The 27892-nt window shown below is 43.6% G+C and overlaps 1 protein-coding gene across 1 annotated transcript in view; it reads left to right on the top strand.

Moving 5' to 3' along the window:
• The window catches only part of Cntnap2 (contactin associated protein 2), a 1323006-nt gene extending 1295362 nt beyond the window's left edge, over positions 1–27644 (top strand). Inside the window, exons 22-24 of the mRNA XM_071605412.1 lie at positions 1162–1401; positions 23016–23096; positions 26377–27644. Of these exons, the coding sequence (XP_071461513.1) occupies positions 1162–1401; positions 23016–23096; positions 26377–26576 (521 nt within the window). The 3' untranslated portion in view covers positions 26577–27644. The remainder of the gene's footprint in view (positions 1–1161; positions 1402–23015; positions 23097–26376) is intronic.
• Positions 27645–27892: the final 248 nt, after the last annotated feature.

Raw genomic sequence — 27892 nt, 5'->3', positions numbered from 1 at the left:
ACATTTTTTTTAACAAAATTCACATTTTATGTAGATTGAAATAAACTATACAAAATCGATTTTCTTCACCAAAAATAACAGCAATATTTTCTGTATTATTTCCAGATAAACCGCAAAACATTTATTTTGTAGGTTTGACGAAGCAGAAAACAGACAAGTTGCCCATATTAACAGCCTCTGATTCTGTCTTGACCATGAAGCAGAAGTGTTCAACATTTACCTGCTAAAATGAAGGTATAGGCTTGGGAAGGTGTAGGCTCAACAAAGGGGTGTAACAGCAACAACCAGACGTGGAACAACCGCGGCCAGCTCTTCCACTCAAACTGTAACTGTAACTTGTTCTTTCAGTTCATTTGATAAAGACAAGATCTGTACTGAATTCTGTTTGGTGAGCTCACAACTCTAGTTAATTCCCTTAATTGTCCATTACAGATTTTAACACACTTAAAGCTCCTAGTAGTCAAAGGTCAACAGTAGGCTTCATGGTCACATTTCAGAAGATGCATTCTGTTCTTATACCTCCTCAAAATTTATTTCTTCAAAATTGATAATAATACCTGACAAGTGAATCCATGGTAATAATACGTTTTATAATCTAAAAGACTCAACTAAAACAATTCCAGAGGGCTAGTAGCAGAGGTCATGCAGAGGTGAAATGTGGTGCTTCCAATGGGGTCTTCTGGAAGAACAGACAAGAGAGCTCTAACAGGTGCCAGGTACACAGGCAGCTCCCCAATGGCTCCTGTGTTCATGAGAGGCCTGTAGGCCATGATATTCAGTGATAAGTGACCTATATGTATCTTATGGCTTTTCTTCCAAATATCAAATATAAGAGAAAGCCCATTTTGAAAGTCTTCCTGGTATGTTTAAACAGTTTCTGAATTGTCTGTAGGAAGCTCTGACTTAGTTGCATACAGTTTGATATAGGTGTCTACCATTAAGTCCAGATCATGTTTTATATCAAAATTTACGTCAAGCAAAGCCAAGTTACTTGCCTTCTGGTCTGTCAAAGTGTTCCTCAGGTGTTCTTTAAGATGCTTTCATCCATTAACATTTTGTCTACAGCTGAAACCCCAAAGTCAGACTGGGCACAGCATCGTGTGACAAGTCTACTGTGCAGCTGGAATACAATGGAAACCCTCTCTCTCCTTTTTCTTTTAGAAACAGGGAAGATTGACCAGGAGATTCACAAATACAACACCCCGGGATTCACAGGCTGCCTCTCCAGGGTCCAGTTCAACCACATCGCCCCACTCAAGGCCGCCCTGAGGCAGACCAACGCCTCGGCCCAGGTGCACATCCAGGGCGAGCTGGTCGAGTCCAACTGCGGGGCCTCCCCGCTGACACTGTCCCCCATGTCGTCTGCCACCGACCCCTGGCACCTCGATCACTTGGACTCAGGTAAAATGCAGAGCCTTCTTAGGCTGGTTGCTTTATTCCTTTAGAAACTTCCGTTCCTGGGGTGGGGGGTGGCAAGGGGGCGTGGAGGCAGGAGATGGTGGCAGGAGAAGGACCTCACTGCCCGAGGTACAGGTATGGCTGCACTGTGCACCGTGTACAACCAGAGAAATGAAAAGTGGTGCTCCACGTGCGTACGAGGAATTGAAATGCATCCTTGTCCTGTCGAACTAACTAGAACAGATTTTAAAAGGGGGGAAAAAACTTCTCCGTTCCTGTAACCATAATATGGCTAATAGCGAATCTGTCTTGGGAGATAAGGAAAAGCAAAGGAAGGTGTGCGTCAAGAGTTCTCTGGGCCCGGGGAAGGGTGCTCAAACCACAGGGGCCACTCCTGCTCTGCGCCAGAGTGAAGAAAGGAGGGGTAAAGACTGCAGGAATTAGGACCCTCTCTTAAACTATGGGCTGCCCCAACTGGTAGCCACAGCGCCACCGTGGGATGATCTGGTCACATCTTTTTCTCACTTTTGGCCCCTTCTGAATCTGAATGACGGGCAGCCAGAGACCATGTTCCAACGTCAGAAGAGATTTGCCCACAGAGATTCCTTTCCCATTCTTTATTCAATTCATACCGCAGGCTTCCAGAGTTTAAGAGGTGTGTTTTGGCTAACAGAACTCAGTGGGCGTGGCCCCACGTCTGCAGGTGACAAAGTCATCTGAAAGCACAGGCGCTTAAGTGAAAGGGTGTAGCTAAATTAATTGGAGGAAAATCCGACGTCTACCTAACCTGGAGCGCTGGAGAGACTTAATAAGTTGCATTTCCACTCCTGGTTCTTCCCGAGTCCACCGTGGGCGGACCTGGGTAAACTTTCTAAGCCTCTGCATTTTTCCCCCTATATTATATAGTAGTTTTATGTGTAAATTTTTGAGGAAAGTCCACGTTACTTTACATAGGACTCCACTAAATTCCCCAACAGTATATGAGGTCACCCTTTCTCCACATCCTATACAACATGTGGTATCTTAGGGGTTTTTCATGATTACACGTAATAGTGGGGCTCACTATGACATTAATATATGCATAGAACATAACTTGCTGCGTCGCATCCCCTAATGCTTCTCCTTTTCCTCTCCTCCCCTCCGCAGTCCCCTTCCTCTATCCTACGGGTCTCCCTTCTATTTACTTAATCATTTTTAATCGGTGCATTAGAGTCAAACAGCGGTGATGTCACTGAGCTATCTTCGCCTGTGCACAGAGCAAGACGCGATGGATTTCACCCCCCAGTTCCTTCCCTCCCTCCCCCTCGTGTCCTACCTGTGTACTACTAACCTCTCTTCGACTTTCATGAGACCCCTTTTTTTTTCTTTTATTTTTCTCTCTAACTTTTCACATGTGAAAGAAAACATTCAACATTTGACTTTCTGAGTCTGACGAATGTCACTTAGAATGAGGTTTGTTCTCCAGTTCCATCCACTTACCAGCAAATGACACGATTTCACCCTTCTTTATGACTGAGTAGAACTCCACTGTGCATACAGACCACATTTTCGGTGTCCGTCCATCCATCCGCAGGCACCTAGCTGGTGCCCTGACTTGGCTGTTGTGAACTGAGCTGCTGTAAACACTGGTGTACTTAGATCTCTATAGTGTGCGGAGATCAGTTCTCTTGGGTAAATCCCGAGACACAGGAGGGTCGTGTGATGATTCTGTTCCTAGTCTGTCACGGAATCTCCACATTACTTTCCAGAGTGGTTGTGCTAATTTGCAGTCCTACTACCAAAAATGTATAGGGGACATAAATCTCTAAGTGACCTCCAAGCCTAACATCCAGCGGGTTTCCAAGGGTGTGCCCTAAAGACAGGAAGAGAACTAGGGAGGAGGCCCAGCCCACCACTGCGGAGCACCCCCAGAGCAAACTTCCATACTAGTCTCCCCACCTCTAGAGTGGCGATACGAAGACCTCACTTGCAGAATCCCAGGTGAGGTGATGTGCTTAAAACACTTAGCACACTTAGCTGCAATTATGTCAACAGTAATGGTGGTTATTATTCTATTAGACACAATTTACTCCAAAGCCTCAACGTCCAGTGCAGCCTTTCTAACCCTCCCCTGACGCAGACTTCTCACTTGGGACAGTTGGTCATATAAACAGTGTGCATTGGGTTGCTTTGGTCCTGCTCCAGCCCTGGCTAGTTTCTATCAGCTCCAGCACCGTCAGCCCTCGCTGTGCCTGGAACCTTCCTGAAGCTAGACAAAAGCCAGATCCTGCCATGGTCGGAATAACCAATTTGCAGGCTCCACAGCCCTCTTTGTTCCCCGCAAATGGATTCCTGTGACAGGATGGGGGCGCCACGGGCCAAGGGCACTGGAAGAATCCCCTTGTGTGACTGCTGCGGGGCGTCCACACAGGCCGGCTTTCCTCCTCGAGGGCCGCCGGCTGGAACAAAGGAAAACACTCTTGCTGCAGAAAGAAGAGAGGAAAGGAGAAAAGACACAGAGGTTCCTCAGATAAATTCCTCCAAACCCGGAGGTTCTGGCTGCTACAGGTAGAAACTGGATTCAGAAACATCTAAATAAATAATTTTTTAAAGAAAGAAAAAGAAACATCTGGATGCTACCCCTGGCCAACACAAGCAGCTATCCATTATGACTTGATTAGACAATCATTGGCTCTTAGGTAGGTGAGACATACCTAAGGGCTGAACAATTTTATTTCATGTATTTTTTTAAAAAGTCATGATTTATGCAAGACGACTTCCCTCTTTTGATCGAGTCATGAAAAATGCATACAAGTCAGGACACATTTCAGTTAGGATGCAATGATCAGATGAGGATTCTGTTGCCCACATGTAAAGGTTGGCCTGTTGTGTGATGATATTTGAGTGATATTTGCAGGAAAATTGCCACTTGCTCTTGACAGAGGGTTCTTACTGGGGTCCATCAGTTTCAGTACTGATCTAGTCATCAACCACTTCAGTAATTGGGGAAATACTCACACAAAAAAAAAAACAATTTTTAAGTGTCTGTGAACTCTTATTAAAAGGACAGAAAGCAGCTTACAAACCAAGGCAGAGATTCATCTAAATAACATGATTTGATGGTGGGTTTTTTTTGTTGTTGTTGTTTTTCACTTAGGTAAACAGTGATATAAGGGACAATGTTGGGTTAAGGGCTGAAAGGGGCAGAGAACTTATGTAGACATGTGGGAAGTGCTTAAGAGAGCCTCCACTGACCCAGAATCAATGACAAAAAACTCCTCCTCTACCCTCTTAAATTCTGTGCTAGAGGCCTGCAAATTAAACTGATGAGAGAGTAACAGGAAGGAAAAAAAAAAAGCTTAATTTGTGTGCATAGAGGAACTTACAAAAGTAATAATTTAATAAATGCTTAAAACAAAAGACCCATGGGCTGGGGATGTGGCTCAAGCGGTAGCGCGCTCACCTGGCATGCGTGCGGCCCCGGGTTCGATCCTCAGCACCACATACAAACAAAGATGTTGTGTCCGCCGAAAACTAAAACAATAAATAAATATTAAAATCTCTCTCTCTCTCTCTCTCTCTCTCTCTCTCTCTCTCTCTCTCTCTCTCTCTTAAAAAAAAAAAAGACCTATGTACCTAACTTACAGGGAGAAGGGAAGGGAAAGGAAAAGAAATGAGAGATTATAAAGTTTATGACCTGCTTGTTATGCAGGCACAACGCGTCTTGATCCCTCCTTCATGACCATAAAGCACTCCTGGTTAGGACAAGGATGGTAGGTTTATTCTTGTTCTGCCTGGGAGAAGAACTCACCCTGAAGAGGGATGATGGCTTCACTTTCTAGAACTTTCTGCCTTTTGTCAGATAAGGCAAGTTCAAATTACATTTCTTTCTCCATCTATTGAGTCTTAAATATCTTTGGTTTGAAATGATTTTCATACCTACTCTGGGCCCGCACAGCAGCATCACACCCGGTGCTGAGCTAAGCATTTTGCTTTTTCCAGATCATCTTTGATATCAGAGTAGAATCGGGGTCCTTGCTATTAGATATTCAGAAACAAACAACCGCACATCCCCCAAGGCCCCATTTCTTCCAATCAGTACCGTGAGGTCTGCGCAGGGTTAGGACAGGAGGAGAACAAGGGTGAGAGGGGCCAGAGCTGGCTGGACCTGGGGATGGGGAGAAGTAGACTCGGACAGGGGGTCTCCAACAAGTTCCGTTCAGCTGGGAGCTGGTTAGAGATGAAGAACCTCAGCCCCCCGCCCCCAGGGACATTGGCCCGCTCCATCCTAGAGGACTCCCAGGTGACTTGCCCCTGGCACAGGGAAGTCTGAAAATGCTGATCTAGTGCCAACCTCCGTCTCTGCAGCACTTTAGAGTTAATTACCCAGGGAGCTCTTGAAAGGTCTCCACTGAAGTCTGCATCTCTGAGCCATCAAATCAGACCCTCTGGGCAGGGGCGCTGTTATCTGCAGATATAAAACCTTCCCCTGATTCCTGCCTGTAGCCAAGGTTGAGAATCACTCACCAAGTAAGAAGGGCCGCTGGCAAGCTCTTGAAGGAAGGCTACCAAAATAAAAAATTAAATACCCCAACCATTAAAAGAAGACACCCCCCCTTTAAAAAACACCCCAAAACAATAGGGCCATTAGGTTAGGTGGTGCACCCACAAATAAAAGGGTCAGAGCAATGAGCTGGGGGCTCCTCCAAGCATTTCATGAGGAAGCTCTCCAGAGAGAAGAGCTGTTCACGGAAATTTCAGGAGACCTCCCTGCCTGTTTGAAACTGGAAAAGCAAACGTGAAACCAAAAAAAAAAAAAAAAAAAAAAAAAAAAAAAATATATATATATATATATATATATATATATATAGAGAGAGAGAGAGAGAGAGAGAGAGAGAGAGAGAGAGAGGGCCAGACCCAGCAGCTCTGAGAAAAGCCAGGCTCGGGGAGGAGGCCGGTCCTGGGAGCAGCCTGTTTGAGGAAGTTGTGAAGTTGCCATTCAGTGTTTGGAATTGGCTGCAAACCTCATTTGAAGACTCTCACAAAAGATGCTGCTTTAAAATGAAGTGTGTGCATTTCTGAAAATAAACCATGTGCCTTGCTGGGAAGAAGAGAGGGTCTCGCAGTCCAAGTGACCCACCAGGGCCACCCAATTCACACTTCTACCAGGATATCTATTGTTGCAGAAACCTGGTGTTGGAATGGAAATTAGAATTCCAGACATCTACCCTAAGGTCTTGCGGTCTTTCTGTTCCCATATATTTATTTTTCTTGTGTCTTAGCTGATATCAAAGGATAAAAAGGGAAATATAGTCCAGGACAATATCCATTTTCCCTTCTGGAAGACCGCTGAGTGGCTCACCACCTCTCCAGTGCTTTGGGGCTCTGTCAGTGTTTCCAAACATGAGGGACATTTATGGTTAGTCAGGCTGTGCACCACCCAACTCCAAGAGATGTGATCCACACTGTAGTCTGTGACCGTGTGGTGGCCTTGATAGTGGGCCACCAAACCATTGTAGAAAAACAAAGTAGACACGGCATTCATTACATGATAAAGCTGTTTCCTGCTCATTCCTGATTCTGTCCAGGCCAAAGTCCCCCTGTGGCTCTGGGCCACTTCACATTCCCCGGTGCTTGCTCGTCATCCTTCAATAGAGAGAGGGCAGGTTAGAGCCTCCTCAGGCAACGGAGCTGCCTGCAGATGTGACCTGGTATCAGTGCATTGGGGTAAACAACAAATTGGCTCCTCTCCGTGGAAATGAGGAGATAAACCACTGGAGCTGTACATGGTCACAAAAGAAAGAAAAAGAGAAGGTGATTCCCACCCGATTGGAGCTGAGAAAACAGAGAAGTGGTTTGTGACCAGGGCCTAGCGGAGGCTCCAGAACACACCACTCGGGGGAGACTAAACAAACCCTCCCACGTGGGGGCTTAGGTGGATTAGAACCCCCCCACCCTGCTCCTCATAAACATCTGCTTTTCTGCCTCGTTCTTCCCCCTTGATAATAAGAATAATCTGGTCCTTCACCGCCTCAGTCTGTGGCCCTTAGCAGCACCTTTAGAACAGTGGTGACCAGTAGGGAAAGCAACCCCGCGCTGAGTTCTGGTCCATTCAAAGGGTCACAGAACACGGGGCAGTGGCTGCGATTTCCCTCTCAGACTCTCTCCAGCTCCAGTTTCTCTTTATCAAATTCAGAGACTCTCATTTCCTTGGAAGGGGAAGGAGCGGCCAGCAGGAAGCCAAGTGCAGATGGCCTCGCACATTCTGTAAAACATAAAACAAAACAAACACCAGAAAAAACGGATCCAGGCGTGTGTGGTGCCACCCATCCCTGCGCCAAGGAGCGACCGCAGGCTGCACCGGCTGCCCCACGGGGCGCCCTGCTGGGCCTTGGCTGCGTTCTCACATTCGTGGCACTTGATACAGACACGTCACACCACAGCCCCCTCCTGGAACCTTTTTCAGAACATCATTAGCAGAGGCCAGGGGCTTCAGGATCAGGCTTCAGCCCCCGAGGACCTTCCCGTTATGAAGAGGAGGCCTGCCACTGTCCCACAGGACTTGTAGCACAGGTCACCAGGCATGTGACATGGTACATCTCACCCCAGGAGGACCCCAGAGAATAGGCCTCTGAAGCTGCGGCCACTGTTGGGCTCAGTCATCTGGCTCCGGGCCCTAGAGCCAGGAGTGTCTGATAGTGAGAGGCCCACGGGGAATTCTCCCTGCCCTGCAGAGGGAAGCGGTGGGACCAGCCAAGTGCAAGGTTGTTAACCCCACACAGCTCTCCTCTCGCCCAGGCCCACGGTCAGAGGTGTCAGGAGGGCTGGGTTGAGGATCCGAAGTCAGACTCCTCCCAGGGAGTCACTCAGGTTCCTAGCTGTCGCAGGGAACCACGGGGAACACGGTCCTCGAGACCACTCCACCTACCCATGCCCCACCGGTTCCTGGACATTTCTGTCAGGCACTGGGAACTGGGAGCCAAGCTGTCTACTCACCCCATCAAAGCCCTGCCACTGAACAGTGCCTCTGGTTTCTGAAGCCATCCCACCCCATTGCTGTGACTTTTAATGAGTTGATTTATTGTCTATATTCCAAATTCCCTTTCTACCATCTGAAGATAAAATATTTTTATATCTTCATGTGCAAAAAGAGTTATGGATATGACGAACATTTAGAAACTGCGCATATCTGTTCTGTTTCCTTCATAAATATGAGCTTGTAGCTTGCTTTCTTTACCACCTGCGAACAGTTAAAAATAATCTTTCCAGCTCTCATAATTACGTCTTTATTTCTGAGCAGACCTCTTTTCTCATCCTTGTGCTAAGATTGCATAATTAATGCATTTTATCTCTTACACTCAACTTCTTTATTATCCTATTTGTCTTTTTTCCTCTCCAGTAACCAACACAACACAACACACACTCCAGTGTAAAGAAAAGTTATTGCTACCCACTTGCTAATGTGCATTTTCTTACAAATGTTCCAAATTCTGCTTTTCCTGCAAAAGCACCAAGCACATTTGTATCTCAAGTCAGATAAGAGTTACAGATTTTGGTCTAATGGTCATTTTCATTGTGTCTCATCTTTTTTTTTTTTAATAACAATGTTTTCATGGCAAATAGCTTTATACCCATGGTTTTTTGAGTCAAAGGATTTATTTTTCTATTTTTTGGTCCTGGGCATTGAACCCATGGTCCCTTAACCACTAAGCTACATCCCCAGCCCTTTTATTTCTTTAGTTAGAGGTAGGGTCTTGCTAAGTTGCTTCTGGCCACGCTAAGTTGCTAAGGATGGCTTTGAACTTGTGATCCTCCTGTCTCATCCTCCCAAGCCAAGGACAAATGCGTTTTTAACTTTGACGGCTGTTACAGATCACCTTCCAATGGCACATTCCCATCAACTGTCCAACAATTGCCTTCTCCCACCTCCATCCACACAGCGCATCATAATGTTCTTTTACATTTTGTTAATTTTTATTTGAAAAATAAAGTTGTTTCTTTAATTGGTATTTCCTAAACCACAGGTGAGATCAATTACCTTTGTATATGTGTAAATAGCATATGCATTTATTTTTCCATGAGCTGTCTATTATATTCTTTGTCCAAAGAGTTATTTATATATTTAAATCCTTTCCTATTGGTTTGCTGGTCGTTTGCTAATTGATTAATAAGGATTCTTTACATATTCAGTAAATTTAGCTTAATTTTTCCCCCTTGGTGGACCTGGCCCTAGAGCCAGGGGTGTCTGATAGTGAGAGGCCTTTGGGGCATTCTCCCTGCCCTGCAGAGGGAAGCAGTGGGACCAGTCATTCTGGCACCATTGGCTGAGCCTTCTCCCTGCACCTTTTTCCTGTTTAACTTGCCCTTCACGTATGAGCTTTCTTCTGGACTTCCCGGTCTGTGACACTGGGTCTGGCTCTTCATGAGACGGAAGCAGGCTTTGAGCACTCATTGAGGTTTTATGATTGCATTTCACATCTCATAGAGCTAACGTCCCTTTGATTCTGTTTGTTCAGAATTTTCCACTCCATCTTTGCACATTTACTTTTCCATGTGAACTTAAGAATTCCTATCTCTTTATTAGGATTGTCTAGAATTTTTACTGGGGTTGACTATGCATAATTTGATTACCTGTGACTCCCCATCACACCATGCTGAACGTCTTTGTCCTTTTCCAAGTATGATGATTCAAGCAATTGTCACTGAAACTAATGTGTTTAGAATTATGTGGGGAATTAGTGAAGAAGGCAGGCTCAGCTGATCAGGATGAGGATTTGAGATAGTGTGTTTCCAGCATGCTCCCAGGTGATACGTTGCTGCTGCTGCTTGGGCCACACTGATTGACAATGATAAACTTGGCCTTGACACATTAACTGGTAGATTTCACCTGCACAACCACTTGAGCTCGGTGCTTTGTGTTTGAGTCAGTCTTTGACAACCCTCTTAATTTCTTTTATGATAATTGATCTAATTAGATTCCCTTTCTTATCTCAGATCATTTCTGTGACTTTATGTTTTTCTAGAAATTCATGCATTTTAATAGGTTTTCAAATTCACTTACATCGAGTTGAACAAAATAAGCTTTTATAATAATTTAATTTTCATTCTAGAAATTTTCTTTTTAGTTTTCCATATTGAATATTTATGTCATCCCCTGCACCCACACACACCTTTTTCTTCTTGATTAGGTTATCTTCTTTTTTTCCTTTTTCTTTCCAAGCAGCAGCTCCTGAATTTCCTTATTAGTTTTATGATTTTTGTTTTATTCTTATCACGTGCTTTTATCTTTATTTCTTTAAATTTATATTTGCTCTTTTTTAACTTTGTAATTTGAATGTTTAGCTCTCTTATTTTCATTATTGCTGTGTGTCTGTAAGTGTGCGTATGTGTGTGTGTGTGTGTGTGTGTGTGTGTGTATGTGTGTATGTGTGTTCTCTTGTACAGGAATATGAACCAAAGTCAGCACATCTAAGCTCCAAGCCAAATGCTCCCACTAAGAACACTTCTGCTGTCCCAACCCCACCTACCGGTGCACTGTCACTCCAGGTGCACTGTCCTGATGTGGAGGGTGTTAACTAGGCTTTTATCTGAGGGACCTGGGAAGAGCAGAGAGACTGGCTTGAGTTGCCACAGGCTCCTCACATGCCTGAATGAGCAGACTGGCAGGCCTGAGTTCTGAGAAGCAGTGGGGGAATGTGCTCTTCCAGGGCTCAGCCACATTACTGAAATGACGTCACAAACATGGCTAAAAACGAAGGGAAGCAGGGTCCTCCTCTCTGGCAGCTCCCAGGTGCTACTTCCTGGGCAGGCGTGCCTGGGCCAGGGGGCTGCCTTCCCTCGAGGCCTCTTCGGTTCCCTTCTAACAGCTTCCAGCTCTCTGCAACACCACTGTTAAAGATTCAAAGCTTTGGTACAATGTCTAAAGCCATTGTTTCTGCCTTTCTGTGGATTTTTCTTCATTGGCAGTTTTCCTGGGCCACTCTTTCTAGCTTTCTTTCCCTTCCTGCACTGCTATAGAGTGTGCGCCCTATTCAGCTGAGGATCCTGTCCCCTTCTCTCCAGACCATCAGCCCCCCAACCCCCACTCCACCCGGCAGAGCACTCAGAGATGCATTTCCGAGGTCTATGCCTGACAGTGTTTTCAGCTGTTAACCTCGTCACGTGGGGCTGGCTAAGTACAGGGTGACCCAGTGGTACCCGTTGCCATGGTGACTTCTCTGTTGATGGTAGAACCACTAACTCCAGCAGGTCACAGCCTTCATTTTTGGCTCCTTTCTGGGGCCCCAAGAATGTTAAGCTCAGTGGTTCCTGTTCCCCCACCTTGAGGCCTCCTCCTGTACCCCACTTCTGAGTACCTTCTCATCTCACACAGGCAACTCTATGGCCTCCCATCACTGGGCTACAGGGACATTCAGGGTCGCACAAAACTCTCCAAATGATGAGCATCACCTCTTTTGCCAATTCATCATTTTAAAAAACACTGTGGTAGAATCCCTGGGTGAGTTCTCCCTGTCCCCAGGGAGTCCCCGCCTGTCCCACTTGGAAATAAATGCCAGTTCCACATTTGCTGGCAAATCAGGACCTTGTGTCTCTAGGCCTGTGGCCTCAAAAGTGGCAGAAAGATTATCCACATTATCTTTTTGAGCCACAGTCACAAGATTTTCACAGGAAAGTCGCTGTGTAGATGCAGATAATGAATAAATGATAAGGTGATTCATTCCTCTGAGATCTATGGATGATTCCGCCTGCTACCATACTGTTCAGAAATGTCTAAAGACACAGTCAGATTCTGATTCTGCTCTCGAGTTTTTGCCTAGGAGCAACCAAGGAACAACCATGAAAGGCTTTTTAAAAATTAAATCTATTTTACGTTAAAGTATAAGTGTACATTAAAATCCATAAGAATGTGGGATGCAGTTATTTTGATGAGAGAAGAGAAGATGAATCACTTTGAAAATCCTTCTTAGAAAAAGCTAAAAATGGTCTCAGTTGTGGGAAGCCATTCTCGCACGTGATTAGGCACCTCCCTGATTGGGTGTGAGACGTTCTGGCCAAACTGTGTCCGAGGTATCCCCACCCTCTCCAGGTCCAAGAGCCTGTCCGTGTGGGGGTGTGACTGACCATTGATCCTGAGACCAATCACTGACCCTGACCTTGGAATGCTGCCCCCCTCGACCTTCATTGGATGGAATTTTCCCCTGAATTTCTTGTTCCCCAATAAAAGGCCACTCCCTGGCGTTCTCTCTCTCTCTCTCTCTCTCTCTCTCTCTCTCTCTCTCTCTCTCTCTCTCTCTCTCCTGCTAGTCCTGAGTAAGCCTTGCTGCCCCACCGGGTGGTTCAAGGCGAGAGCCAGAGGGAGGGCCATCTGGGACCTGCTCAAAGAAAAAGGTAATTGAGTCTTGTGTGTTTATTTTGATCTCACTAGTTAACTTCTATGCTACGAACCTCTTGTATGAAACCAGCGTGCTGGTCGCGCGGTGGACTCAGTCATTTACTTAGGAATTTTAGCTTTTAGAAAACTGTAAAGGATACAAACAAAAGTAATGATGATTTTGTAAATGACTTCAATTGCCAAAGTGCTTTCAATGCAGTAACCCAAAAAACGTAGGCTAACTGGACATTTTTAGCCATATTTTAAAGATAAGAAAAATGCCTCCCAGAGAAAATGAATGCAATCTGTTTCCTCTGCAAATATTGAATAAGCAGCAATGGTGTGATCTACCTGCCTGAACGGTAGAGCTACCTAGGGAGCTTTGTAGAAATCCTGCTAGCTGGTTTCCATCCCCAGAAATTCTTGCTCAAAAGTGTACAGAGAGTAGCACAGTCAGGTCTAAAGCTCAGTGGCCCTTGCTGAGTTAGAGCTTTTTCCAGCTTCCCCACCCCCCCAGTGCTGGGGATGGAACTCAGAGCCTCACACATGCTAGGCAGGGGATCTACCCCTGACTGCATGCCCAGCCCTTCTAATGAAAAATTTGAATTTAAACATAAAGAATTCCACTTCTTTATTCTGATCTATTTTACTATCTCCTTTTCCCATCCTATAACTATGATACGGAAGTCTAGAATGGTGCATAACTTGCATACATGGAGGTAAAAATCCCTGGTGTTTCTAGAATGGTGTATGATTTGCATACATGAAGGTGAAATCACTACTGCTAAATACACATCTCTTTTTTTTCCATTTTTTTCTCCCCCGGCCCCGCCCCAATATGGACTAAATCATCCTCAAGGCTGCTAGAGCCAATTAAATATTTTTTCACACTCTGTTGACATGAGGAGAAGAGAAGCTGTGACAGAGCTGTGGCTTGTGCTAGGAGCTTATCATATTATCTTTGTAACAACATGAGCCAGCACCAGGGGATCCGTTTGTGGGGAAGCACTGGGCAGCTTAATAATCAAGGAGAGTTTGTTTTACCGGCTCCTCTAATGACCATTAGCCCTTCCACAGACCAACAAGCAAAGACATTTGTCTTCTGAGGTCTACAGTTAATTCGAGAAGAAAATAGTTCAAACGGTAATGGAAATATATTGAGCATGGAGCTTTTATATTCAATTTCTGAAGTCAGCTGTCTTAGAAAAAGAGGCATTGTCTTGGGATTGGGGTGCTAATGCAACTAAAAAGAGTATTTCAAAACCAAGGGCCCAGAGGGGCATTGATAAAAGACTTAATATATGTGCAGAATTAATTTTTAAAAGCGCTTTATGTTTGCTCACTCCCCTTCCCCCTTAGACCACTCGGTGGAGCGGGATCTGCCCGCGTCTGCCATCTGGGCCTGCTCCACTGTGTTCTCAGCACCCTCCTCCTCCAGGTACCAGTTTCTGGAAACTTAGGAATAAAAAGGGCCAGTTTCACATTCTGATGAAATAGCAGCCGTCATGCAGACATCCCATAAATATGGGCAGAACCTGTCCAAAGAGCAGGAGCATGTTGGTCACCTCAAGCTGGAGGCTGCAGCTTCTACAAATTGAGAGGCAGAGGCTTCAGCAGAAGATTAAGTCTTTTTTAAAATGCATTTTATTCTTCACTCTACTCCTTTAAAAGACATATGATGGTGACAAAAGCCAACCAGTAGCATCCAGCCATTTCCAGGAGAGCCATCTATAAATTGTGGCCTTTGAATTGATTAGGAACCTGCACAGAGGGGCAGTAGAAGGACCCTCCTCCTCGCCTGATTCCCAAAATGATGGCATGTGCCTGTCGGTTCCCACAGTGATGGAACTCATCTCCTAATCAGGTCTCAGATGACAGAAAAGTGGTTCTTCTCAAGTTCCCGTGTCATAAATCCCAGATGTCCAAAGCTTCTCTAATACTTGCCCCATGGGGTGTCTCTTAAGCCTGAAGAGGATAGACCCAGGGTCTCCTGAAGACTCCCATCTGAGGACCATGCCAATTCCCTTCTACATGGAAGGATGAAGGATATCAGGGAATTCCTTAAAATGTCCATTTGTGGTTCCTCATTATGACCAGTTGCTTTCCCCTGCTTCTATCAGTATTTTTTTCAACCACCTTCTTGGAAACTGAGGCCATTTACACAATTCTGCAGACAGCCAATTCTGGCCTACACTGCTTTGCTGATAAGGGAAACCACAGATTGTCTTAGCTGAGACTCTCGTAGAACAGGTGTGCCCACCAGGCCTGGTGAACATCCAGATCCCTGGCCAGCATTTCATAAAGCCATGGTCAGTCACTTGATGCACTGGGATATTTAATACACCATAATATGCCTTTTCCACCCCGAGTTGGCATGCTCCATCACTTACCACCCAGTACCAGGCAAGAATCAGCAAGGAAACAAGAATGCTTTTCAGAAACCAAATCCATAAACTCCAGAAAAACAATGATCCAGGATTGTTAATAATTCATTTGTCTCATTTATGCCTTAGAATGCTTTGAGAACCTGAGTTCCACTGTCCAGATATTTTGCACTTGCTTTAGAAAACCACCTTGTATTTTTGTTTTGAACCAGGGAAGGTGTTCACAGACATACCTAAGATAACTGTTTATTAAACTCCTTACCCATTTAGCTTTAAACTTATCTTAATGTGGATTAGTAATAGACTTTCACCCTTACATGAAAAACTACAGTCAGAAACTAAAGCAGTATTCCCATTCTAACTTTCACAACACTGAAAAGAAATAGAGCTGAAGGAAATGGAACCGTAGGGCATTCTGGCATCCAGATCATTAAAAGCACAAATGACTCATCGAAGAAGAAAAAAAAGACAAGGTTCTCAGAAGGAATTATTTCCATTCCCTCTCAGGCACCACATTAAATTAAAATACATGCACACAAAGAACAGCTGGAGATAGGAACCACCAAGGGTCTCAATTAAAGTTCTATGATTCAAAGGGAGCTAGGTATTCAAGCACTCTGGGAGTCTATTAGAAATACAGACCCCCAGGCCCCACCCAGACCAGCTCAGTCAGAATCTGCATTTTTAAGAGATCCCTGTGATTTGCATGCTTGTTTGAAAGTTCTGAACTAGAGCACTTCCAAATCAATTTGCTTTCCCCCAAGATACATAGACAGAAAAGGCCTAACGAGGCATAGTAACTTTCCCAAGGCCAAGGAACACCAGGCAACAGGGGCAAAGACTCATCCTGAAAGGAATTATTTGCTGTCCTCCCCACCGCCCCCCACCCCTGTCCTCTAGTGTGGTCCAAAATCCACAGAGCAGGAGAAATAGTGTCTCCCTAGATGGGGTCTGAATGGTAATTCCCAAATTTATCACATCCCCCCCAGATTTGGGATGTCTTCATTCCCACACTCTTGTTAAGGTCCACAGGAATTTAGAAACATCCCAAGGCAGATAGGGACAGAAGTGACAACCAACCTCAACAAGAGGAGCATGCTAGTGTCAGTAAGGGCAGCCCTGCACCACGCAGCCGCCCCGTGGCCCTTGCTCTGGGGCTCCTATCTCGATGTGCAAGATGTCCAAGAGCTACAGGAAAATGCCAGAATGAGAAATCCAATGACGTCTCAGGTCCTGGTGACTCCAGCACCTGCCAGCCACGGGGCTTTGAGTTAGTCACTCTCTGTTGTGGTTTTCACGTGCTCTGATACAGAAAGAGGTGCAATCTGTCAACGCTGGCAGTAACAATCCATCATCTGCAAGTGCCCATCACATTATCCAGCAATAACTTTGACGATTGATTTATAAATAATTATAACCAAACATGAAAGAATGAACAATTTGCCCACCTGAGAAATAGCAAGACCTATTTGTCTAATATGAAAATAGATACTGTCTATCTTATCTTGGTTTATTTTCCGAAACACAAAGTCTGTGTGTCTATCAATAATGAGCTATATCCAATTTAAATACCTGATTATAGTTAATCTGACAGAAGAATGCAATGTCACCCTTGTCTGGGCACAGCAGTAAATCTTTTTTTTTTTTTTTTTTTTTTGAAAGGCAATTAAGAAGAGTCAGAATTTCACTGAGAAACAGATGTCAGGAGGAAAGATTACAAAACGGATTGCTCTTTCAGTCCTTTTCACATAAAAGCTCGTATTTTCTAAATAATTATGACAAGTAGCAAATGGTGACAAGTTCATTTAGGCTGTTTCATTTCACTCAATTAACCTCTTTTGGTCACTGGATCTTAGACAATCATGCCAGTGGCTGCCATTCCTCTCTCATTTAAGAAGCTGGTGATGTCTGGCTTTTTAACTTCTCAAGTTAGAAGTCAAAGATGCAAAATTCCTTCACCCCTTGACATAGGAAATTCTGGTAGCTAGCTTTCTTGAGAAGCTGAAGTGAAGGATAAAGATATCAAATGACATCAGGCCACACAGGTACAACCCCCGTGTTGTTCAGCCTACGTAAAAACCTGCTGATGCTGAGAAACCTCTCCTCCCCGAAGCAGGATCAGCAGTATCTCTTTAAAATAAAAGAATGTTTCTTGTACCTTCTGCATCTTAGTGAATAGCCATTTGTTTTCCTATTTCTGAAATATCTGTCAATAGTGAATGGCCAGACAAATTAATTAAGAAAAAAAAAATTATTTTCTGCCATATAACTCAGATTTGAAAAGAGAAAATGAAATGAAAGAAAGAAGCTGAGAAGAATAAGGGTGTAGATTCATCATCCAGCCTGCCCTGCTGCAAAACTAATGTTGCAATTTAAATTAAATTATAATTAATAGCAGCAGTTGTGTTGAAGTGCTTCAAATTATCACTTTTGGTGCTAAAGCACCAGTGGTTTCCATGGAGATCTCTTCTCTAGGAGATGTCAGATCCCATCTAATTGTTTCGTCTCTGATATGTGACAACCTGAAGCTTTTAGTGCCTTTCATTTGGGGAGGTTTTTATGGTAGATAATCTCAATTTATTTTTATGTGCACTTAAATGTGTTTTATTTGCAATTGGTTTCTGAGCCTGAAGTCTACAATTTTCTGTATTTTGAAACTTAGTAAATAAGAACAACAACCGCCGAAATTATCTTCTGTAGTAAAAAATGCTTTACTCCATCCTTCCTCCCACCCTTTCACAAGGATCAACAAGAAATTGGAAGCTAAAGAATTCAAATCTCCTTTTAATATTCTGATCTTACAAAGGCCTTTTAAGATGTTTCTAGTACTCAAGCACCTGCCTTGAAAGCTCTTTGATTAATTTCTCACATTCTATAAATGCCATCCAAATTTATATTCTGACAATGCTGTTTGAAAGCACAATTAGCACTATTCCTGGTCCTATTCTAGCCGTAGTATTGTGCTTCTGTTATGATAATAACCCCACAGGGGTTCAGATGAAACTGACGTTCCTCCTCTTCCACCACATTGGTTCTGAATTCTTAGACTGGCACACAGCTCAACCGATGCTGCCATCATGTGGAATGTTCTCCCACTCAGCAGCTGAAAGACAAGTGCAGTCAGAAGCTTACTGATATCAAAAGGCTTTTGTCTGCCTCCACATTCACCCCGTGCACAGCAGGAAAACAACCTGGCTTAGCAGATTTCCTTGACCATGCAACCATGCTGATTATTGCATAGAGATAGTGTAGACAGCAACCTGGAAAAAGAGGCATCTCCTGATGCCTCTTTTTATATATATATATATATATATATATATATATATATATATATATATATATATATATAATGATTTAGAGACAGGGTCTCACTGAGTTGATTAGCGCTTCGCTTTTGCTGAGGCTGGCTTTGAACTCACAATCCTCGTGCCTCAGCCTCCCAAGCCTCTGGGATCACAGGTGTGAACCACCATGCCCGGCTCAATGTTAACTTACTTTTGGTACTCCACAATAAAAGGAAAATGATGCGGCTGGGGATGGGTCTCAAAGGTAGAGCACTTGCCTAACATGCATAAGGCCCTGGGTTCAAAGCCCAGCAACATGCAATCAATAAATAAAATAAAAGGAAAATGCTTCTAGGTGAAGTCCACTGTAACAAACCTCTTGGTATTTTGCCATTCTTACAACATTTTGCTTTGAGAGTTGTTCCACGGTCACAGAACCTTAGGTGTAGACTGGGCCCTAGAGAGCAGGCTGGGCGAGGAAACTACAGCCCAAGCAATGACTCTCTTCAGATATTCTTAGAATTTCGAGTCCTGTCACTCAGCACATATAAACTACCCGTGTGGTAACTTGGGGTCTTTGCTGGAGTTTGGAGCTTGTCCCTCGCCTTGGAGAGTCCTGGTGTGTCAGCTGCTGAGAGAAGGACACCACACTGGGCACCGCCCAGCACACAGCAAAGGACGTGCTAGCAAGACTGCCCTCCTGCTTTTGTGATAAGGCCTTTCGAGAATGGAAAGGAAGAGCAAAACAACTTTAGAAGGGGGATCCAACAGTCATATATTCTATTCTTTGGAGGGAAGGAAAGAAGGCTCTTTCTCACCTACTTCCAATTCATAACCGTCCTACTCTATCTGTGTGATTATGAGGAACAACTTGCACTAGACTTGCTCACACAAAGTAGGCTTGGTTGTTACTTCTTGGGTTTTTTGCAACCTGGAAATGGAGGAAGGGAAAGGGGGTGCCAGTGGTGAGCTCTCTGATTGCTTCACACGTGCAAGACAGAGACAGTGAAAAAGAACATCTGTGTGTTAGAGTGCAAACGTGACCATGTCTAAATATGTCTGGGGACCTATAACATATTTGCCTTCTCTGGGTGAGAAGGGTAGCAATGCATCTTGGGTGGGCTCTGAAGCCTCAGCCAGGCTGTTCACTAAGCCTGCTTCTGGGAGCAGAATCTCCCATCATCAGTTCCTCCAAAATCGTGCCTGCTGGCCTGTGCTGGGTAGAGAAGGGGAAGAAATCCAATCCTTGGGAGATGCAAAGGGAACATGGTCTGTGGGCATAATACTGGGGATGACCAGATGAACAAGAAGGACATGAGCAAGGGAAATATGCAGAAATACACACACTTCTGTTAGAAATTAAGTCAGTGCTGGGAGGACGCCCTGCTTGGTGGTTGGTTATCATCATTTGGTGACACTGGGCAATCCAGAAAAAGAGTGTGTCGAATACCGTCTGTGCTTACAGGATGCAAGTCAGGTCCTGATATAGCTAATATCCATCTAGTCTACTTTGAATTAACATTCTAAATTCAGACCTATTCGTTATGTTTCTCAAAATATATATTTCTTAATGCTCCAATACCCTAAAATTCCTTAGTTCTCCAGCAAATGGTGGCGGGGTGGGGGACATGGAAGTTAGCAGAACAGAGCATGTGCCATAAACGAGCTTCGTCATCCATCTCAGCCGTATTTCTTGGCCACCATTTTTCTCTACATGCATTCCCAAGAGGCTCTTGGTAACCCAGGGGAAAGGACAGTTACAATGAAATATATCTATCAAAATAGCAATTGCTCTGCTTGCCAGAATAAAGTAGCTTTGCCTCAAGGGACTGAGCATTCCCATGCATTAAGACAACCAGGCTTAAGTTATAAATAAAGCCATGAAAACAGGGATGCTCCTGGAAAAAAAAACACACACACACACGCAACAGAATTCTGTCTTTGAATTTCATAAGGGTTTCTTTCGACCTGAGGGTTTTCCATTAATGGTTTTCTAACAATTACCAAAGTCTAGTGGACAAAGAATCATTAATATCTTTTCTGTACCCAACATGTTCATTTCCTTTGTTGGGGAGAATAAGAATGCTGGCTTGTTTTAAGATTTTAGTTGAGAGTAGGCAGCTCACTTTTTAAATTACACTTGCATGGAGGGTGATTATTGGAGAGGCTACACAAATGTTTACCCACACTTAATGGACTGATTGTAATTATACAAGTCAATGAACATCCATTTAGCTCCCGCTAGTACATTATTATTCATTGAAACTGCAAACATCATTAAGGTTGGCCCCTGCCTTTAGCAGGACATCTACCCAGTAAGGAGTGATAAGAATGAAGATTATAGCCATCAAAGAGGGTCAGCCACTTAATCTGAGGTGGCTGAGGATGCATTTAGGAAAGAGGTAAAATCTGATGCAAAAAGAGAGGAAAGGTAGACCAGGTGTCCAGATACCGAGCATCATCTGGGTAAGCAAAGACACACTGGCCTGAAGCATTGGGATCTGTTAACCCAGAATATTGAGTGGGAAAAGTTGCCCCTCGGGGAAGAGGCAGGAGAGAAATGCAGCCCATGGAGGCCCCCTTCCCCATGCCTTGGAGTTCAGTCTCATCACAATCCTATCCTCTAGCTATTGTCACTCTCCTGGAGTCATCTCAGGTCACCTCTGCCACTATTTCCATACTTTCCACCATTGTTTATATACATCAAGGGAACTGAACTGGGGAGAGGCCACCAATGTCTCTAAGTACCTATGTTTCTCTGAAGTTTGGGGCCAAGGAGGCAAGGTGGGTTTTGGAGCAGAGAGAAGCCATGCTATGGTTTGTGGGTTGTGTTATCTGAGGCAGAAAAGTAACTTGTTTCATGGTGTCATAAATATCATATTATAGAATTAAAAAAAAAACCACCATGGCATTTTTGTAACCATACCTAAAATATTTTGAAGGTTCATGTTGGGAGGCTCATGACCACCTGTAGAGCCTTCTGAGATAATATGGACTATATACATCTAGGAAAGAATAATTTTCCTGGGAAGAATAACCAATTTAAAAAGAGAAAGGGCTCAGTCACACTTGCTGGTGGAATCTGAAGTCTCCCTCTTTGGTCGGCACATTTCCAGGGACCAGGAGGAGAAAGGGCCTACCCACTTTGTTTCTTTATCTTGGAGGTTCTTGGACGTCTCTAGCCAGGAATAAATTAGCCTTAGAAAACTAAGTCAATCATAACAACTACTATATTCTTGGTGTATACACACTATATTACACCAAACATCTACTTTTAAAATATTTTTTTGCACTAATTTGGTGCTATCCAGCAACCATAGGTCTGCCTGAGAACAAGGTGGTTGTTTCTGTTTGGCTCAGGGAAAAGCTGCCTTCAATGGAAGAATTACCTTAACTTCCCAAACTGAAATCCCACAATGCAAAGTAGTTTTGAAGTTGAATTTGCTTGTATGAATTATAATAGACGCTCCACTGACCTACAGAAATACTTCAGGGTCTATTTGCTTTTTGGGTACTTGAAATTTGTTTTATCTTAGAGAAACATCTCAATTTAACAAAATGGTTTCTTGGTTTTTGTAACAGAGAAATTGATTCAGCCATTAATATTCTCAAAAAGAGAAGAATATTAATTCTTCTTTTATGAAATTTTGCCCCTTTACAAATTCATGAAGTGTATGGTGTTTTATTAGACCCATGTAAAATATTAGTTTAAGAAAGTTATTACATTTCAAACAGATGCTGTAAAAAGCTCATCTACCTTTCCAATTGTGTATGGAATCAAAGTGGACGGGAACAGATTTCAGGCAAACATAAGAAAACATAGTCAGCCTTCCATGCCTAAGGTTTCTGCAGCTGCAGTCTCAGCCAATGCAGATTGAAAGCATTTTTTAAAATTGCATCTGCACTGCCAGGCACAGCAGCGCACTGTAATCCCAGAAGCTCCGGAGGATGGGGCAGGAGGATTGTGTGTTCAAAGCCAACCTCAGAAACTTAGCAAGGCCTTAAGCAACTCAGCAAGACCCTGTCTCTAAAGAAAATATTTTTAAAGGGCTGGGATGTGGCTCAGTGGTTAAGTGCCTCTGGGTTCAATCCCTGTTACCTGCCACCAAAATAAAAAACACACCTGCGTTTTCTTGCCATTTTTCCCTTGCATAACAGTATTGCATAAACAGCTGTTTGCATAGCATTAAACTGTGTTAGGGATTATAAGTCATTTAGAGATTACTAAAATCATACTAGAGGATTATGAAGGTCATATACAACGGAGTACATGAGGGACTAGAACAGCCATGAATCCGGTACCGTAGGGGTCGAGGGGTCCTGCAACCAGCCCCTGGAGGATCTAGAATTCTCTAGTATTCCTCCAATGAGCCAGTGTTTACCTAGGCCTGTGCAAAGAAGAACAGCAAGAACAGGGGTGGGGATTTCTTGGATTCTTTCAGGAGAAAAATAAAAAAGATGGGGCCATCTGAAATGGAGATTTCATTTGGGAAAGTAAGAGATGTCAAAAAGTCATATAAGAAATAGCTATCCAACTATTTGGGACTAATGGTACACTTGACTCTTATACTTACTTGACTCTTCTTTTCTCTCTTACAGCCAGTGCTGATTTCCCATATAATCCAGGACAAGGACAAGCTATAAGAAATGGAGTCAACAGAAACTCGGCTATCATTGGAGGTGGGTGACCGAGAACAGGCGTCTGTGTGCCTATTCACCTGTGGAAAGCAACGATTCTCAATAAAATAGTAGCCCAGGAAGAGGGAGGAAGAATTTTCTAGATTTTTATATCATTCATTTGTCATTTAAATATGACATAAAGTTATGAAATAAGGTTGAGAAATGGTGATAAATATAACCCAGCTACTTTTTAATGCTGGATTGTAAAAATGAGAATGTTAGGGTGAGCCAGACAGAATCAAAGGACTTAGGTAAGCAGCAGTGACAATACCCAGGACATTTCTTTAGCCTCTTCTCCTTTCACTCTCACCCTCTCACATTCCAAATGTTCCAGAACAGCTCACTAGAAAAATGGGAAGGAATTCTCCATTTGACTTCAGATATCTTAACAAAAACTTTGAAAAATCCAACAGCCAGGGTACATAAAATATTCCAGTCTGTCTTCCCACCCTGGGAGCTGCTGAGTCACTGACTCCCCTAGCACGGGCCCTCGGGCTTGGATCAGCATTGAGGGCTCAGTTGCCACTGCCCACTTCTCTCCCTGCTGCTCCTGATTCCTGACTCTCTGAGTACAGCCAACGTCGTAAGCATATCGGGGACTTTAAACCCAGCCAGTTTCTTCCCAAGGGAAGAGAGTAGACAGCTTTAAGAAACATATACAACTATAAAATTAAAATTTATTCAGAAGGGTGCTCACTTCACATTGTCCAAAGCTCAGGAACAATGTCATCAAAGTCCCCATCCTGATTGTTTTTTGCTCTTTGGCTTTTTTATAATCTACTTAATTAAAGCATAATGTTCACCTGTCAATGCAGCAGTGGGATGGCTTCTGACCAATGGGAACACTCACATCCACCAGCACAGCAGCAGAACATCCCACCCTCCTGAGCAGACCTCACTGCCTTGTGTACACACACCACCCTCCCCTGCCTCACTCCCAGCCCAGGCAACCTCTAGTTTGCCGTTTGTCACCATAGATGAGTTTTTTCTCCCTTAGCACTCCGTAACTGGAATCTGAGAGCATGTAATGTTTCATGCCTTTCTTTGTTCAACTGACATAATGTCTTCGAGATCTACCCACATTGCTGTGTCTATCAATAGTTCATTTATTTTTCTTGCCAAGTTGAATTCCATCACATGAATATACCATAATTTGTTTTATCCACTTACCTGCTGATCACTTGTTGGTTTGTTTCCAGACCTGGGCTATGATGAATAAAGCTGCCATGAATGTTCTTTGCACAAGTCTTAAGGGAACATAAGTTTTCATTTCTCTTTGGTAATTCCTAGCCCTGCAATCACTGGATATTATGGAAAGTGAATATTTAACTTTATAAAAACATCCAGTGCTAGCTTTCCATTGAAGGCAAGAACAACTTAGAGGAGGAAAGATTTATTTGGGGCTCACAGTTTCAGAGGTTCAGTTCATGATCTCCTGACTCCTTTGCTCTGGGCCTGAGTGAGGCAGAACATCATGGCAGAGTGAATCTGCTTACCTCGTGGTAACCAGGAAGCAGAGACAGAGAGAGAGCTTGAGAAGCCAAGGACAAAATATATAATTCCCCAGGCACACCCCCAGTGAACCATTTCATCCAGTCATGCCCAACCTGCCTATAGTTATCATCCAATCCATTTAAATTATTAATCCATCAAATGGGTTAATCCACTGATGAGGCTACAGCTCTCATAGTCTAATCATTTCACCTTCTACATTAACACAGGAGCTATGGAGGGACACCTCATATCCAAACCATGACACCGCCAAACCATGACACTGCCATATAGTTTTCCAATGTGATTAAACCACTTAACAGTCCCACAATCAGTATCTGAGAGCTCAAGTGGCCCCACAATCTTGCCAACTCTTGGTATTGTCAATCCTCATATCTATCCACTCTTGTGGATGAGTCGTTGTGTCTCTGTGCTTTTAATGTGCACCTCTATTTGATCACTTGTGTTGAGCATCTTTTCATGAGCCTGTCGCCATGGGTAAATCTTTCTCAGAGTGTCTGTTAAAAATCTTTCTCCACTTTTTTAATTAGATTGGCTGACTTCTATTGACTTATAAGTGTTCTTTTTATGTCCTGGATACAAGTTCCTGGTCAGACATAGGTATTATAAATATTTCCTCCCAATCTGCAGCTTGTTAAACTTGGTGTTGTTCGGGTGTTGCAGATTCTTACTGGTTTTCCGTTTAATTGTTCTATCGATTACAAACAGATGAGTTTTAGCATCTCCAGCCGTAATGGTGGATTGTCTCATATTCCCTCCTGTCTTCATTTCACTCACTGTGGATGTTCTGTCAGGCATGCACGCAGTTGAATTCATGTGTCTTGGATAACTGACTTGTCATTATCAAATGCTCTTTGTTCTTTTGAATAACCTTATCTGTTCTCTCGTGTTAGTGTAGCTACTCCACTTTGTCACTCTAGGTGTCTGCTTAGGACCTTATCTGCTACCTCCATTGTCTCTGTCATTTCTGGATCTCCTCCTGATTGACTGATTTTTCTCCTGGTTGAGTGATGTTCTCCCACCTTTTCATTTTTTTCTTTGCTTGCTTAGTAATTTTCTATTGGGTGCTAACATTGTTAACATTACACTACCTTTGGGGGTTTTATTATCTTAGTGTAATGAATTTTGAGGTTTGTTTGGGCAGGCAATTCAGTTTTAGGCAGCTTGATTTCGAAGTCCATTTCAAAGTTTTTTAAGGGGAAATTCTGAGTCGCCTCTACTGAAGGCCTATTTCAGCAAAACATCTTCATAATCTATAGAAAATGCTCTGGTCGTTTAGTGGTGTCCCTCCACTGTGCCTGGTGGAGACATGAGCATCTCCAGCCCTGTTCGGCCTATTGCTCCTGAGTCACTATTCAGCCACAGATCCAGAGACTTCTGTGCAAACCACAGAGCTCTTGCTATGCAGACCACATCCTCTCTCTCCTCTACCATCCATTGGGGGAACACTGTGTTTTTCTCATACAACCCCTCCCTACACTGCTGTACAGAAATTGCTACCAGCCAGAAAACTAGGAAAAGCATAAAAAATCATCTTTGGGGCTCTCTGTTTTCAGGCACCACCTGTTGTCCAGGGTCTGAAAGCTGATGCTTCCTATGATTTGTCGACTATCCTTGTCACTTTGGGTTGCCTTGGTTGTTCCTGTTACCCACCTGTGGCCCCAAACGAGCCACATTTCCCTTCTGTCATCGTCATGGTGATTGCTGTTTGGGAGTCTGCTGTATGTGCGAGATGTGCTTAACTCTGGTACCTCTCCTGCCTCCACAGGGGTCATTGCCGTGGTGATTTTCACCATCCTCTGCACCTTGGTCTTCCTCATCCGGTACATGTTCCGTCACAAGGGCACCTACCACACCAACGAAGCCAAGGGAGCCGAGTCCGCGGAGAGCGCCGATGCTGCCATCATGAACAACGACCCCAATTTCACAGAGACCATTGATGAGAGCAAAAAGGAATGGCTCATTTGAGGGGTGGCGATTTGGCCATGGGATAGGGAGGGGGGACTTGTAGAGAGAAGGGAAAGGGACAAGAGCACCCCGCTTCATACTCCTGAGCACATCCTTAAAATATCAGCACAAGTTGGGGAAGGCAAGCGACAGAATATTCTTGAGACTGATCACTATAAAAATACTTTTTAATATTTCTTTATAGCTGAGTTCCCCCTTCCGTATCAAAAGAGAATAATACAGAAAATGCTTTTAGAGTTTAAGCAATGGTTGAATTTGTAGGTAATATCTGTCTTATTTTGTGCGTGTTTAGAGGTGTTCTAAAATCCCGTGGTAACAGGGCAAGTTTTTTACATTTTTAAGAGCCCTTAGAATGTGGATATTTTTTCTTGAGAAAAAAAAAAAAACTGATGTACATCCATCCATATGGCCTCCAACATCCTCTTCCTTTTGCATAGAGTCAACTTTTAATGGGCTGTCGTAGTAACTGGTTTGTGTTCATATAATATTTCTTTTTGTGTCCTGTAAATTGGAAAAGGGAAGAAAAGGGCAAAGAGAACCGGTTTTCCAGTTTTCAGAGACCTCACTCTCTGCCACTTCTCTGAGGGCTCCAGCCCACACAGGCGGCTGGAAGAAAGATGGATGTGATCAACACAACCGGAGAGAGCGAGGAAGAACAGGGAAAGGCGTGCACCTTGGGTCGTTGGTTTGATTTTCCATTGAATTCTATGAGATAATACTGTCCCATGTATGTAGTCTTAGATCTACTCAATATCTGTAACTATCAGCTACAATACTGTGGTGACCACCTTACAAAAGATCTTTCCTGTTTTACCTGCAGCACATTATATATGTAGACACACCTCGGTGGGGAATTAGAGCCAGATCGTATGATTTGTTTGCTCTGTTTTTCTTTTATAGTTGTAGCAAAAGTATGGACACTTCCTAGCGAATGCATATATTAGGTTGCTTTTCTTACTTTGCTTTAAATCTCAAGTTTTAAAACCCCTGTGATAAAATCCTAGCAGATAGAGCCCTCTGAATGACACAACACAATAAAGCCAAGTTATTATTGCTGTGACTCTGGAATCGTGTGGGAAACACTGCCATATTTTTAATCAACTACACCACGTGTTATTCCATCCAAAATAGACACACTGCCATGATTCAGAGCTCTTCTATGATGGACACATTTGAAGCTCAAATTCATTACAAGCCTGGTTGCTTCCCAGAGAATGGATATGTCAAGTCTATCACACCTCTTAACTTATCCCAAATAGCTCATTGATTTTCTTTGAAATAATAGAGTTCATGTTAACAGATGGGACAATGCTTCC

Source organism: Marmota flaviventris, chromosome 1, assembly GCF_047511675.1.
Source record: "Marmota flaviventris isolate mMarFla1 chromosome 1, mMarFla1.hap1, whole genome shotgun sequence".
Lineage (NCBI taxonomy): Eukaryota > Metazoa > Chordata > Mammalia > Rodentia > Sciuridae > Marmota > Marmota flaviventris.
Note: the sequence above shows the minus strand (reverse complement) of the source record. Positions and strands in the feature narration are given on the sequence as shown.